At 35.1% G+C, this 13,466-nt stretch overlaps 4 protein-coding genes across 6 annotated transcripts in view; 1 reads left to right on the top strand and 3 right to left on the bottom strand.

Moving 5' to 3' along the window:
- LOC105213604 (28S ribosomal protein S9, mitochondrial) overlaps positions 1-2,145 on the bottom strand; it is a 32,173-nt gene extending 30,028 nt beyond the window's left edge. The window contains exons 1-6 of the mRNA XM_011186547.3: positions 1,985-2,145; positions 1,690-1,908; positions 1,458-1,631; positions 1,316-1,401; positions 1,015-1,259; positions 837-952 (exon numbers count right to left, since the gene is read on the bottom strand). Of these exons, the coding sequence (XP_011184849.1) occupies positions 837-952; positions 1,015-1,259; positions 1,316-1,401; positions 1,458-1,631; positions 1,690-1,908; positions 1,985-2,083 (939 nt within the window). The 5' untranslated portion in view covers positions 2,084-2,145. The remainder of the gene's footprint in view (positions 1-836; positions 953-1,014; positions 1,260-1,315; positions 1,402-1,457; positions 1,632-1,689; positions 1,909-1,984) is intronic.
- A 195-nt stretch (positions 2,146-2,340) lies between these two features.
- LOC105213606 (transcription initiation factor TFIID subunit 7) lies at positions 2,341-4,048 on the bottom strand. The gene is made up of 3 exons (XM_011186549.3): positions 3,801-4,048; positions 3,525-3,734; positions 2,341-3,454 (listed from the first exon to the last, which is right to left on the bottom strand). Exons 1-3 carry the CDS (start codon positions 3,894-3,896, stop codon positions 2,390-2,392), a joined length of 1,371 nt encoding a protein of 456 aa, XP_011184851.1. The 5' UTR covers positions 3,897-4,048; the 3' UTR covers positions 2,341-2,389.
- A 177-nt stretch (positions 4,049-4,225) lies between these two features.
- LOC105213607 (ER membrane protein complex subunit 1) lies at positions 4,226-10,389 on the top strand. Of its 3 annotated transcripts, none has more exons than XM_011186551.3 (14): positions 4,226-4,373; positions 4,443-4,590; positions 4,658-5,309; positions 5,371-5,517; positions 5,686-5,986; positions 6,324-6,344; positions 6,634-6,968; positions 7,040-7,234; positions 7,304-7,381; positions 7,439-7,640; positions 7,709-7,861; positions 7,927-8,097; positions 8,165-8,398; positions 8,465-10,389. In XM_011186551.3, exons 2-14 carry the CDS (start codon positions 4,481-4,483, stop codon positions 8,623-8,625), a joined length of 2,760 nt encoding a protein of 919 aa, XP_011184853.2. In that variant the 5' UTR covers positions 4,226-4,373; positions 4,443-4,480; the 3' UTR covers positions 8,626-10,389. The 3 variants fall into 3 exon arrangements, with proteins under 3 accessions (XP_011184853.2, XP_011184855.2, XP_028897038.2); XM_029041205.2 differs by having other exon boundaries at positions 4,283-4,373; positions 4,449-4,590; XM_011186553.3 differs by lacking the exon at positions 6,324-6,344.
- LOC105213608 (amidophosphoribosyltransferase) lies at positions 10,181-13,068 on the bottom strand. Its single transcript, XM_011186554.3, has 2 exons — positions 11,489-13,068; positions 10,181-10,763 (listed from the first exon to the last, which is right to left on the bottom strand). The coding sequence occupies exons 1-2, from the start codon at positions 12,623-12,625 to the stop codon at positions 10,269-10,271; spliced, it is 1,632 nt and encodes a 543-aa protein (XP_011184856.1). The 5' UTR covers positions 12,626-13,068; the 3' UTR covers positions 10,181-10,268.
- Positions 13,069-13,466: the final 398 nt, after the last annotated feature.

A 13,466-nucleotide genomic window follows, 5' to 3' on the forward strand; every position in this document is an offset into this window, starting at 1 on the left:
TTCAGATCGGTTCACTATAGCATATAGCTGCCACAAAAACCGAACGATCGGAATCAATGGCTTGTATGGAAAATTTTCGCATTTGACGTGGTATCTTCACGAAATTTGACATGGATTACTGCTTAAGGTAATAATATAATATATCCGAAGAAATTGTTCAGATCGGTTAACTATATAACCTTAATGTTTCTAGCAAACAACCCGGCTAAAAAGAATTAGTAAAATGTTTTCTTTTTTTTTTACTTACTTTTTCTTACGTCTTTAGATTTACTAACCTTTGTACGGAAGGTAGGCTTGTTTATAATCCGATTTTATTCATTTTCATAGTGAATAATGAAGTGCCTACAGGAAATGACACTAGAAGGTTTGGTAGATTTAGATTTACAAAGAACTTAGAAAGGAGAAGGGCAATGTCCACTTTAAAAAAAAACTGCATCCAAATATGTCCCTACCTAGTGTGAGGGTTGGTTTTACTTTCATAGATTTATTTATGGCATAGTTATTGCAATTTATAGATTTTCGGTTATCGCTATTTTGTGGACATGGTTGTGGTTCGTTTTGCGCATCTACAATACCATCTGAATTTCAACTCTACTTCTTCCTAATCCACAAAATCAAATATCTACCAAGGAGAACACCCCATTAATAGTATTTGTTAAATACTGTTAACCTTGGAACGATTTTGGAGTATTTCGAATTTATACAAACAATATTCACCTGCCTTAAAGGTGATAAAACCACAAATGTGTGCATAAAATCTATATAAAACTTTGGTATGCCCGTTTTTTAAATAACGCTGCATTTTAATTATAAAAACATGTTACCAACTAACTTACCTGCTCGCGAGACTGTAACTCTTCGAAATATGTAATGTCTTGATCATTGATTGCGATTTTTCCAGTACCTGGAAAGCGCACAGTAACATCGCCACGTGCTGTCTTACGTAAGCATTCTAAATGGAAGAGAACGAAGCACTTTGGTATTGTTAATTTCAAGCTATTTTAGAATACATACCATATGTTGTAACAAATTGGCGACCATCGGCATCGAATTGAGGTTTTGGTATCTCTAATTGTTTGGTTTGATCCAACAATGGTTTAGCGAATTTGTTGATAAAATCTCGACTTTTATATGAAAATGGCAGTGAAACTAAGCGGTCCATTGCATTTGTGAAATTTGTATATTCCAAATCGTTTATCTGTTCTACTAGCACAGCTTCGAGTTGATCTTTAGTTAACCATTGGAAACCTGTGAAGTCACTGGAATTAAACAAAATATTAATTCTTAACATAATCTCAATATTAGTGAAACTTACACTTTCTGATTTGGATCAGCGCGTGTACCACGACGCAACATGCGTTCCTCAAGATCATATAAACCATTCATCTCCTCAACAATGTCCTAAATAAATTTAAATTGCTTAAATATAATCAATAATCGACGATTATGCTACTTACATATAATAATTTAAAGAAATTTGGTCGGCCAGTGTAGAACATACTATGAAAGGGGCGCCCAGTTTCGTCAAACTCTGCCGCTTTCCGCACTGGAAATATTTCTTCAGGACTTTTCATCAAAGGGCGGGCGCGTTTATCAAACAAGCCAGATGGAAATAAATATTCAATGGCGTTCTATGAACAGAATAATTTAATTATTTATTTGACGACAGGTGCGAACATGTTTACTCACATCGATATCTTCTTGCGTAAACGTTTCTGGGTCCTCTCCCATCATGTTCGCCAAATGTCTCTTACCAATTTGATACTCCAGCTTCTGGGTTTTCATAAATTCATCATTTTCACGAGCTCGTTCAAGGTACGCTTTCATGGCTTGGCTAACTTTATGTTTCTTAACAGCAAGTGGTGCAGCTTTGACGGTTACCTCAGTTCCAAAATTGCGGGTTGCTTGCTATAATATAGGTTAGGAACATTTTATTAGCACACACTTTAATAAATGCAATTTATTCAAATCTTGAGATAATTACAATTTGCGTTGCATAGCCATCAGTGATTCTACATATATGTTGCACATAATTTATGTTATTTTTTAATAAATTTGAACCGAATCGCAGCGCCACAGCCATATTGAATAGTTCAAAGCAAAAGAACAATATCTGACAGCGAATCTGTCGAACAGCTGATTACAAACAAGATTAAACAAAACAAAGAGTGCGATAATTTTGGGGTATCAGTGTTGGAAATTCAGAGAAATACATATTTTTTAAAACTGTTTTTTATAACACATTCCAATTATTTATTATTGTACTATTCCCTTGCTCATTGCTACATATTGCTACATCCCTCGGGATTATTTAATCTTAAGGCGAATAAAACAAATATATTTTATAATTCCACAAAAATTAATTTATTATAATACATATAATTATTTTTCACATCATATTTTCATAGGTTTTGATCTCCGATTCTTTTTCGTCCATTTGGTTCTGCAAGTTATCTAGGGTTTCCTGCATACGTTGTTTTAATGTTGGGTTTTGAATAGATGATATTTCTTGTGCCTTTTGTGTGCGTTGAGTTTTTAGTTCTTCATATTGTCTACGCAGTTCGGCTATCCTCATCTGAATCTGCTCGGAGTTTAGATGGGACCGTACCGTATTAGCCTCGCTTGAAAAGTCGTCATCGTAGTCGTTCCGTTTTTGCTCTTCATAATAACCACTTGGAGCTGCCAAATTGGAATTTGAACCACCGAATTTTGATGCCATATCATCCGCATCAGCTTTTGGACTGCCAAACATTGACTTTTCGAATTCAGTTGCACTATCTTTTGAAATATTTATACCAGCATTATCGATACCAGCACCACCCATAATACTGCTGGATTTGCCCAAAACATCACCATTGCCACCAATTGAGAAATCTGACATGCGAGAATCGTCTGCTGATAATCTTGACATTTCCTCGATATCTTGTATACGAGATGTGTCCCGATGCATATCCTCATCGTCATCGGAGGAAGAGACTTCTTCACCAAAGATATCATGCTCACCAACACCACCAATCGGTGCAGAACCAGATGGTAATTCTTCATCATCACCATCGGATTCAACATTTATATCTTTCTGTGAAGAAGAATCGTTATTTTTATCGCCGTCATTCATGGTCTCAAAGTTGTATTCCTCTTCTCCTTCATTGTAATCTTTAGATTGTTGCTCTAAAGAGCGTTTGTCCAAATCTTCATTTATGATTTCAAAATCTACTTTGACAGCGTCGTTATCTATACGCAAGAGGCGTTTCACTTCTTTCTCTATTTCAGGAGCTTCCACATTTTTCTTTTTTAAAGTTTTACGGAATCGCCGTTTGCGTACATTTTTACATGGAGGTGTAATTCCATGTGGCCACAAGTATTTTTTATCCACCTTATTAGGATCCTTCTTTTTGCCTTTGTTAGGAGACTCTTTTTCTGAATCCAATGCATCAGGTTCTTCTTTGCAAATCATCTATGAAATAGACGAAAAATTACAAAATTAAATTTCTTAATGTAATTTATATGCAAAAATTCTCTAATACCAATTGACAAATATCTGCGGATTTGTAGAAATTCTTGTTGTCTATGGTTTTAAGACATTCAATAATTGTTGGTAAATCGACCACCTTAGCATGTAATAGCCAATGATCAAAACGTAGTTCTCCATACCGTAATTCGTTATCCATTTTTATCGTCATTCTATCCTTAATATTGCCAGTTAATAGAGCCTCATGTAGTGCTTTAGCTGGCTCCTATTAAAATACGCAGGATAAAAAAGTTATTAGAAATTAATTAGTAAAACAATATGTATTATTTACCTCGGGCAATCGTAGAATAAACTGATTTTCCAGGTCCACACCGTCATCACGCGGTTTTGCTTCATGCTTCACTTTTTCAGGTTTCTTTTCAATCATATTGAATGCTTATATCGTTACAAAAACTGCAGAAATAATTGTAAAATCATAAATAATCTTCGGTGTTATTTGTGTTATTTTTCCTCTTCGTAAACTTTAATTTCGGTCCACACCAGTGTTGTTTTCTCGATCTGTTTTTGCGCCTTTTCATTCAAAATAGCAATGTTGGAATGAATGTTTTTGAATAAATTGACTTTAAAATATGAAAATTTCTGACGTCTTTATTATAATTAATTCATCAATATTTTTTAGAAATTACAAAATCCTTTTTAAATATTTTGTATGCCAAAAAAAAGACTGTTTTGTGAGATAAGATATATAAGAGTATGTAGGTAAATATATTACAATTTAATCGCCTTTGCAACTCTATGTAATTCACAATACTTAATAAAGAAGAAGAGCGTGAGAAATTTGACAGTCACTTAATTTTTCTTATTTAGACAAATTACTATTCCTCCTTTTTCACGTTTCTGGCCGGTAATGAATCTGATTTATTCATTAGCTTTTAATTAAGGTTAATAAAGTTTTCCTACTTTTCTGAATAAGAACTAGAATTTGACGGAAATCCAGTCGGCTGTTTCATTATGCTTTCGCGAAGTGCCCTCTGCACAGGAGGCCTATTTGTCTTATCGTTGTTGTTGCTTTCAAATTGTGTCAATGCGCTTTTCGAGGATCAAATAAAAAAATTCGATTGGTAAGCAATGGAAAAACTAATAATTTTCCGTATATAAAAAGTTATACTGATAAAATGATATATACAGGAAGGTACAGAACATCGGTGCGATCAATCAGGCACATTTAGAATTAAACTCACTTAGTCCTCGTTTGCTGGTTAGTACCCATGAAAATGTAGTTGCCGTATTGGAGCCCCAGACTGGAAAACTAGTTTGGCGACAAGTGCTTGAAAATCTGCCTCGTGGAGATCTAAAGTTAATGCAGGTAGGCATTGTATCTGTGAACATAAATGAACCTGAGAGTACGGCAGCAGCACCAACAAATTCTAAACACGGATTCGATGTGCTTACCATACAAGGTCATGCTCCTGCGTTAGTACGTGGCTGGAATGTAGCCAGTGGTAATTTAGAATGGGAATGGTCTCTAATGCCACTTCAAACAGAACGTGCCGAATCATCCTTTTGGTTCTATAAGAACGGTTTACTGTATCATGTAATTCCAACATGGCATAGTCATATTGAAGTGACGCCATATTTCGCCACTACTGGACGGGCGACTGAAACAACTGGCCGAATATCTGCTGGGTGGATTAATGCTGATAAATGTGTCCTCAGCGGTGTTTACTATACCTGTTTAGAAAATAATCAGCTGATCGGCATTGATTTGACGGCAAGCCAGCCACAAATTCTGCGAAAAACTTTGGAGAACGTTGTAAAGGGAAAATTACGCGCTGTTGAGGTTGGTGATAATTTTCATATTACCAAATGTTATACCAAATCTAACTAAAGCTATTTTACAGGGTATAAGCGGTGCTTATGTGATCGGTAACAGATTGGTTAGCATACACGAATCCTCCGTTGTATGCAACAATTATGAAAGTAATAGTTTCATGTTAGGAAAATTCCAAAAACGACGAGTTTTAGCGCAAGCCGACGTCGTTAATAATGTGCGTAACAGATATTTTTGTGTGGAGAAAACGTAATCACTAAATTATAATTTAGAATTCTAAATTATACGTCCTTATGAATTTATTTAAAAAGTGTGATTATGTTTTATCCGTAGTGTATAAATATAAATATATGACGGCAACTATAATTTATATTTTTTTCATTAGGTTTTGCAAATTCGAGGACACTATGTAGATAGTTGTGAACCAGTGTCGGAAATGACAATTAATATGGATTATCCTGACCAATATGGTACACCAACATTAAAAACATTCGCTTGTGCGTCACAAACGAGAGGTTGCTTGTATGTGCTTGGCACAGAAGATGAATCTATTTTGGCTGTCAACAAAGGCAAACTGCGCTGGGCGCGAGATGAGTCCTTAGCAAATATAGTGGCCAGTGAATTCATTGATTTGCCGCTTGCCGATGCAGAGGGAACGTTAGAAAATGAAATGAAGGGAAATACAGGTAAGCTAAGAGTGTTTATTGTGAAAAAACAAACAAAGACTATAGACTCAAAACAAATATTCCCTTTCCAAGAAAAATGCATTGCATATATAATTATTTTTACACGCGAGTTTTAAGATATTTAAATATGTGCTTGCGTTAAGTACAGCTATGGAGAGAAATTTAGCGCACCTTTTAGAGTGAATTGTAATACTTAGTAAAATTACCTTTAAAGACAGTAAACCGTTATAAAAAGGGCACTGAATTATTTTCATAGCTGTATATACATCAATCTTTATAAATATGTATATATATTACAAATTTTCATTGATAATTTTTACGCTGTTTGCAATTTTAGAGGATGCTACGGGATTAGAAAGTGAGTAAGCAGTTCAAAAATTCTAAAAGTTTGCAAAACAAAAATCCTGATTTTCGTGCCCTTTATTTGGCTGCTCTTTTGTTTAGTTTTTATTTTTATTTTTTTTTCGCAAATGTCAACATCTTGCTTATTTAAATTATTTTTTTTTTATCAAATTTTCGGTACTCAAAAACTTGCACTTTATGCTTTGTGTACCATTTTATACTTTTAATGCATATTTTTTATTTATTTATGCAACTGATTGGTTAAATTTTCCGTGTTTGGTTAATAATTTTATTATTTTAATTAGGTGATATTGCGAGCGCTTTTTCGCGACGCATATCTACTCAAGCCATGCAGATTAAGAGCATTTTCCTACATGTAATCGGCTTGGGGCAACCACCAACCGATACGCAGAAGGCTGGACTAGTGCGAGACTCTTTTGGATTGCATAAGATGTTGGTTGTGTTGACGCGCAGTGGTAAAATATTTGGCATTGATAATATAAGCGGTAAACATCACTGGCAGCTATATTTAAGCGATGTCCAAAATTTCGTAAATCAGGAATCAATGCGATTGCTTGTACAACGTACATCGAAACATTTCCCACTACAGCCACTTTGCACAGTTGTAGCTAAGGAAAAGGTAAAAATAATTTAAATTATTTCACTAATTCTTATTATCTATAAATATTTTATTTTTATGGTATTATACAGTTAACAGGAAATGGCGTGTTGTTTCGCTTTAACCCCATCAATGGAAAGCCCGCCGAAGGTGGACTCCTGAAGTTGAATTATAAAATCAAACAACTGACATTGCTAGCTGAATCGGAAAAAGATTCTATAAAGGGGCTGTTGTTGCTTGACGGACAGAACAACGTCGCTGTTTACCCTCAATACGTTCAAGAGATGGTAAAATATTTTCTACACATAATATGTCATTTGCATAGCAATTTTTAATTTTCCAAATTGTACTTTTAGGCACATGGCATGTATTTGTTCACCGCAGACAAATCAACTGCCGTTTTGGATGGTTACTATGTACAATATGCCGACGCTGTAAGCCCTAATTATATCGGTTTTTATTTGCATTTATAATTGTTTGTCTTCGACTAGGTTTTAAGCTGTTTACCGATTTGGAATGTGCGCCTTGGTGGTCACAATAATGACCATCAACTAGTAGCGGTAGCTGGAAAAAATCCTCTAGAACATGTGCACTCACAAGGACGCGTGTTGCTTGATCGTTCTGTACTTTATAAGTACATCAATCCCAATTTAGTAGCTGTGGTCACACAGGCCAACGATCCTACACACAAATGTCAGTATAAATACAATGCGTGTTGTCGAAATTTGTATTATGTCCTAAATACGGTTTTATTTTCACAGTTTTATTGAACGTCTATCTCATCGATGCTGTTTCTGGTTTAATCGTTTTCTCTATGACGCACCGCCGGGCTCGAGTGCCGGTACATATTGTGCATTCCGAAAACTGGCTAGCATATTCGTACTATAATGACAAAGTGCGACGCACTGAAATAAGTAATTTTTTTTTAATATTCCAAAAATTAAAAAAATAATATTTCAAATGTTTTTAATATTTGTAGCTACAATAGAACTATACGAAGGTAAAACACAGGCCAACAGCACCGTCTGGAGTTCACTAAATGCGCCTCCCATGCCAATGGTTGAACGTCAATCATACATCATACCCACAATTGTGGAAACAATGCGAGAAACTATAACCGAGCGTGGCATAACAAACAAACATGTTTTGAGTATGTTAAAAATAGTTATTCTCAATATTCGTACAGTTTTGCAGTTTTTTTCTTTTTCATTATTTAGTTGGCACAGCGAGTGGTGCAATCATTGAGATGCCTTGGGCTCTACTCGATCCACGTCGTCCAATAACAACCAGCACACAGGGCCGTGAGGAGGGTGCGATACCTTACATTCCTGAATTGCCTTTACCAACGGAAAATATCATAAATTATAATCAGACAATTGCACGTTTAAGCAATATATTTACGGCGCCCAGCGGTTTGGAGAGTACATGCTTGGTTTTGGCGACTGGTTTAGGTCAGTGCGAGGCATATTTAATTGCAAAATATATTTTAATAAGCTAAAACGTTATTCCTTTCACAGACATATTCGTGACGCGCGTTGCTCCATCCAAGACATTTGACTTGCTAAAAGAAGACTTTGATTACACACTAATTACGGCTGTACTGCTGGCCCTAACAAGTGGCTCATTAGTGGTCAAGCATTTGGCCTCACGGAAACTATTAAAACAAGCATGGAAGTAAAATAATATTAGTCAATGTGCATGCACCCAATGCAACAACACTATAACATAATAATTTAGAGTCATTAATAAATAAATTAAAAATCATACCTATAGACAATTGAAGGTATTCTATCAAAATATACCGAAAAATAAGCAAAATAAAATGCAATTAATTATAAAAATTTCTAATATGTGTTAAATTAGCAATCAACTTTATTTCGAGCTGCTTTAATTTTTATAAAGCAAGCATACGTCACTATATGCTTATCATTTAAAGTAACGCTAACTTTACTCTTTCTTTGATTCTCTTCATTTATTTCCATATCCAATTAGTTTTGTGCATGAGTTATTTGCGGTAATTGTATTTTATTTAATTAAAATAGTATTGTGTTTTTCAATTAAATTTTTTGCTGATTGCTTATGTGATTTTGTGTTCTTTGATTATATAATTTACCAAAAAATTAGCAAATGCGAAACAAATTTACAATAAGCCAATTAAGATAAATAAAATGCATTTGTAAATTGTATAGACAAAGGAAATATGCATTTTAATTCCAGAAAGAGTTTGTAATATTTTATTGCATTAAGTTGGGAACTTTCCGCGGGTATATTTCTGATTATAAACTACCACCGACTTTGAGAAAATTCCTTAATTTCTTTAATATATCTGCATTAGGCACCATCCTCCCCACTATATTTCATAATAAAATATATATCTTTTAAACAATGTTGCCAAACTTCAATCGATATATGTACATATAGCAGAAGTGGATCCACCCCAAACCAATTCAAATTGAAATAGGTAAACTGGTATTTTTCAAAATAACTACTACAATGCAAAATATTCCACTCTTATACACAAGGTTGAATATAACGAAGGTGCCAGCAGTAAGTTTATATTAGCTATAACTGTTATTTAAAATTAAATTTAGTTTTTTTGTTTTTTATTGTTTGCGCGTTGGTCCACTGCCCTAACACTTAAACTGTGACGAATTTGAAGCTTTATTTATTTTGATCATCAATCTTCGAAATATCTCACTTGATTTTCTATCTAATGACATATGAATAAACGTCAAGTTGCTGTTATTGCCCCTAAATAGGTTGCCGCATGATAAACAAACCACAGACCGTCGGTTCTTCGTTCCATAATGAAATAAAACAAAAGCATTGGTTTGTTTATTTATTTTATTATTATACTTTGATTTAAGAAATGCTTAATATAAACAAAAATGCAGCAAATCACTTATTTTCAAATATTATTGTGTAGGAGTTAACAAATATAATATACTTACATACATACATGTAAGTATAATGGTATATAAACTTTCATTCAAAAAAGAATTACTGTTGTGCTTTAAACGTTTAGAAAGTAAATTAAATGCAAGTTATCTTTTATGTACAGGCTAAAATAAAAATGGAGTATACTTATGTGTAGATATGTATATGAAACCAAATGCATAAATCAGTAATTAAAACATTTATGAAATTCTGAATAAATATTTTACGTTTTTCGGAACACTTCTTAAATAATATTCAGCAGTGTATGTACATACATACATCTATATACATATGTACGTCTGAGATTTTAAACGAACAACAATATAATTTAGTTGTAATATAATAATTCAGTTGTCGATGCTGCTTTCTCCATATGTCTTACATTTACCAACTCAATTCTTCCGGGAGCCCACCAGGATACTCTCCGGTCAAGCAAGCCGTGCAATGCCCACTTTTATTCGGATTCGAAGCCTTTTTGTTCATTTCCACTGCCTTCACTAGACCCTCTACACTTAAATATGCCAAGCTGTCAGCGCCCACATGACGAGCCAATTGCTCTGCATTCAATTTGTTGGCAATAAGTTCTTCGCGTGTGGGAATATTAATACCCATGTAACATGGATATTGCAGCGGTGGACTGGCTATGCGTATGTGTACTTCTGCTGCTCCAGCATCGCGCAACAATTTGATAATCGGTCCGATGGTGTTACCACGTACAATTGAATCATCGATCAAGACAAGCCGCTTGCCAGCCACATTTTCGGAAAGCGCGCCAAACTTCTTAGCAACACCCAATTTGCGCAAACGTGTCGATGGCTGAATGAATGTGCGACCCACGTACCGGTTCTTACAGAGTACCTCAGCGAATGGCAATCCGGACTGATAACAAGTGAGGAAGAAAAATATGTGGAAAAAATATAATTATTAATACAAGTCTAAACAAATACAAATGTACATACATACATATATGTATTTAAGGAGGCACTACAATCTGCCTCCAAAAAATACACGTTTCTATGCCGTAATAAAAAGATTAATAAAACTACAACAAACATAGTCTAATGAATTATCAACAATTCTGCTAAAATGGGTTATTATTATGGATTTAGACACTCAAGGGTCATTTTCGCTATATCACAGTCGCCGAAAATCTCAACTGAAAATTTAATAGATAAGAAACCACATAAAAAAAAATATTTAAAAAATAACATATATTTACATAAATATATACAGATTTATTTATGTATAATTATACTTAATTTCGACAATTTCACGAAATGTAATTTATGCTTGCATCATTGTAAAATAAATAATCAAGAAATATATTCATAATTCCACATAAATAAGTGGACAATGTTTGTATAAACATATAATACATATGTACATAAATATGTATACATATACAATATGCATGTATGTACTTATATAATATATGGAAATCAATAATTAAGTTACAAATTAATTAGTGAAGGAATTATTTTTAAATTGTACTTTTCTCCAACAAAACTTAACTTCAACATGTTCATTCAATTAAAAAAAATTGTAATACTATGTAAAATATATAATCTTTTGCTTAGCAATAGTAAATGTTTGTGTACACTCACCTCTCTAGCATAGCCATGCGCCGCCGCTGTACCCGATTCCGGTACAGAACTAACTATATCTGCATCGATTAAAGCCTCTCGTGCCAATTGCTTACCACACTGCATGCGCACCGAATATACCATTTGTCCCTCGAATATCGAATCGCCGCGCGCAAAGTAAACATATTCGAAAATGCAGAAAGCTATACGCTTATATTCAGGAAGTTTGACAACATCAATAATGCGGAAGCCGTTGCGCGTCAATTCCACTATTTCACCCGGTTCAACTTCACGCACATATCGCGCCCCAATTGACAAGAAACCACAACTTTCACTCGACACCACCCAACCATCGGCGGATACATCCTCAATCTTAGCATTCGAATCACCATTAATGGGCATAATTTTTCCGATGCAAAGTGGTCGATTACCATATGGATCACGCGCCGCATAAATCTTATCTTTAAACATCATAACAAGTGAGTATGAGAGTGGCGCTAATTGCATAAAGTTTCGTATGCGCGCCGGCCAGTCTGGGCCATCTAGTTCTGAGACACCTTCAGGCGGCAAACATAGCGACTGTCCAATCAATTCACTATCGCTGTGTGTAGATAAACCCACGCCACGACTCAGTAAATCCCTCCTAAGCGATTCAGAATTTACCAGTTCGCCATTGTGTGCTACAGCAATGGCGCCATGCAGTGTATGTACTACAAAAGGTTGGCAATTGACTACCTCGGAGGCAGCAGAGGTGGAATAACGTGTGTGGCCGATGCCAAGATTGCCCTTGAGCTTCTTGATGGACTCATCGTTAAAGAGGGTACTTATCATGCCCATTCCCTTGTGTGTATTAAAATTCCTTGAGCATTTGCCTTCGCTTGTCACAATACCAGCCGATTCTTGACCGCGATGTTGTAATGCTACCAAACCCAAACAAATCACGTGCGCCACATCAATTTGTGTTGGCCAGTCGCCACAGGCGATGGCGCCGAAAACACCGCACTCATGTGTTAATCCAGTTTCTGGCTCGGCGGCGACGTCCAATGTGTTCGTTTTTGTATTATTTTGCTCTTTAATAGATTCTGTCTCCGTTAATTGTAATTCAGCGGCGTATGTAGTGCCACCTGTCGTACCTACACTGATCTCAGCTGTTGCCATTTTCAATGCCACTTGTAGATAGTTGATTATTGATTTATTGTATGAACGCGCTTGTTAGCCTTGACGCACTGCCTACGGTTTCCGGTTTGCAGCCTCTTGTCTACTTAGGTCAAACATGCGTTACGCGAACGTCGGGCGAACTATTAGGATTTCATTCAATGTTGTTGGAGCACAGCAATTACCATGTGCGTATCGTTTAAGCGATTTAATGCGCACCAAATCACATATAAAAAATGTTTGACTTTATGCCGCCACGAATAATTCTAAACTGATTTCTTGTTGCTTACTTGCGGACGAGTAGAGGGAAGCGCAGAGCTCAGACCCCAACGACGGTGGCGATCGCTGATCATCCGCTCTCATGTGCTTGTCAGAGTTGCTTACTTTTGGCCGTATTCATTAACCTGTGTGTTGACATATAGCGGTCTGCAATACCCTAATGAAGAGTATTGTAAATATTAGTAAAAAGTAAAACATTGGAGAATTTCAATTAGTAAATTGAAAACAAAAAATAACACAATAATAACACGTTTAATATATTTAATTCAAATTAAAGTGTTTCAAGTGATTTTGTCAACTAAAAATGCATTTACTTATCATATTTTGAACGATATTTAAAAATAATCAATATACATGGGTCATTCAAAATCGTATTACACTTAATTATCACTTTTATCTGCTGTAATGTGATTTAATTCTCTTCTGAACAAAGAGTAAACTAGCGAATATGCCTCACATATTTTCCACATTGTCGACAAACCATTTATTTTCTTAGATATGCAATATACTAGAGTCCATGGTGTTTAATTATTGTTTCAATGTTTCTAAACCCTAGTCTTTTCAG

This window comes from Zeugodacus cucurbitae, chromosome 2 (genome assembly GCF_028554725.1).
Source record: "Zeugodacus cucurbitae isolate PBARC_wt_2022May chromosome 2, idZeuCucr1.2, whole genome shotgun sequence".
In the NCBI taxonomy this organism is placed as follows: domain Eukaryota; kingdom Metazoa; phylum Arthropoda; class Insecta; order Diptera; family Tephritidae; genus Zeugodacus; species Zeugodacus cucurbitae.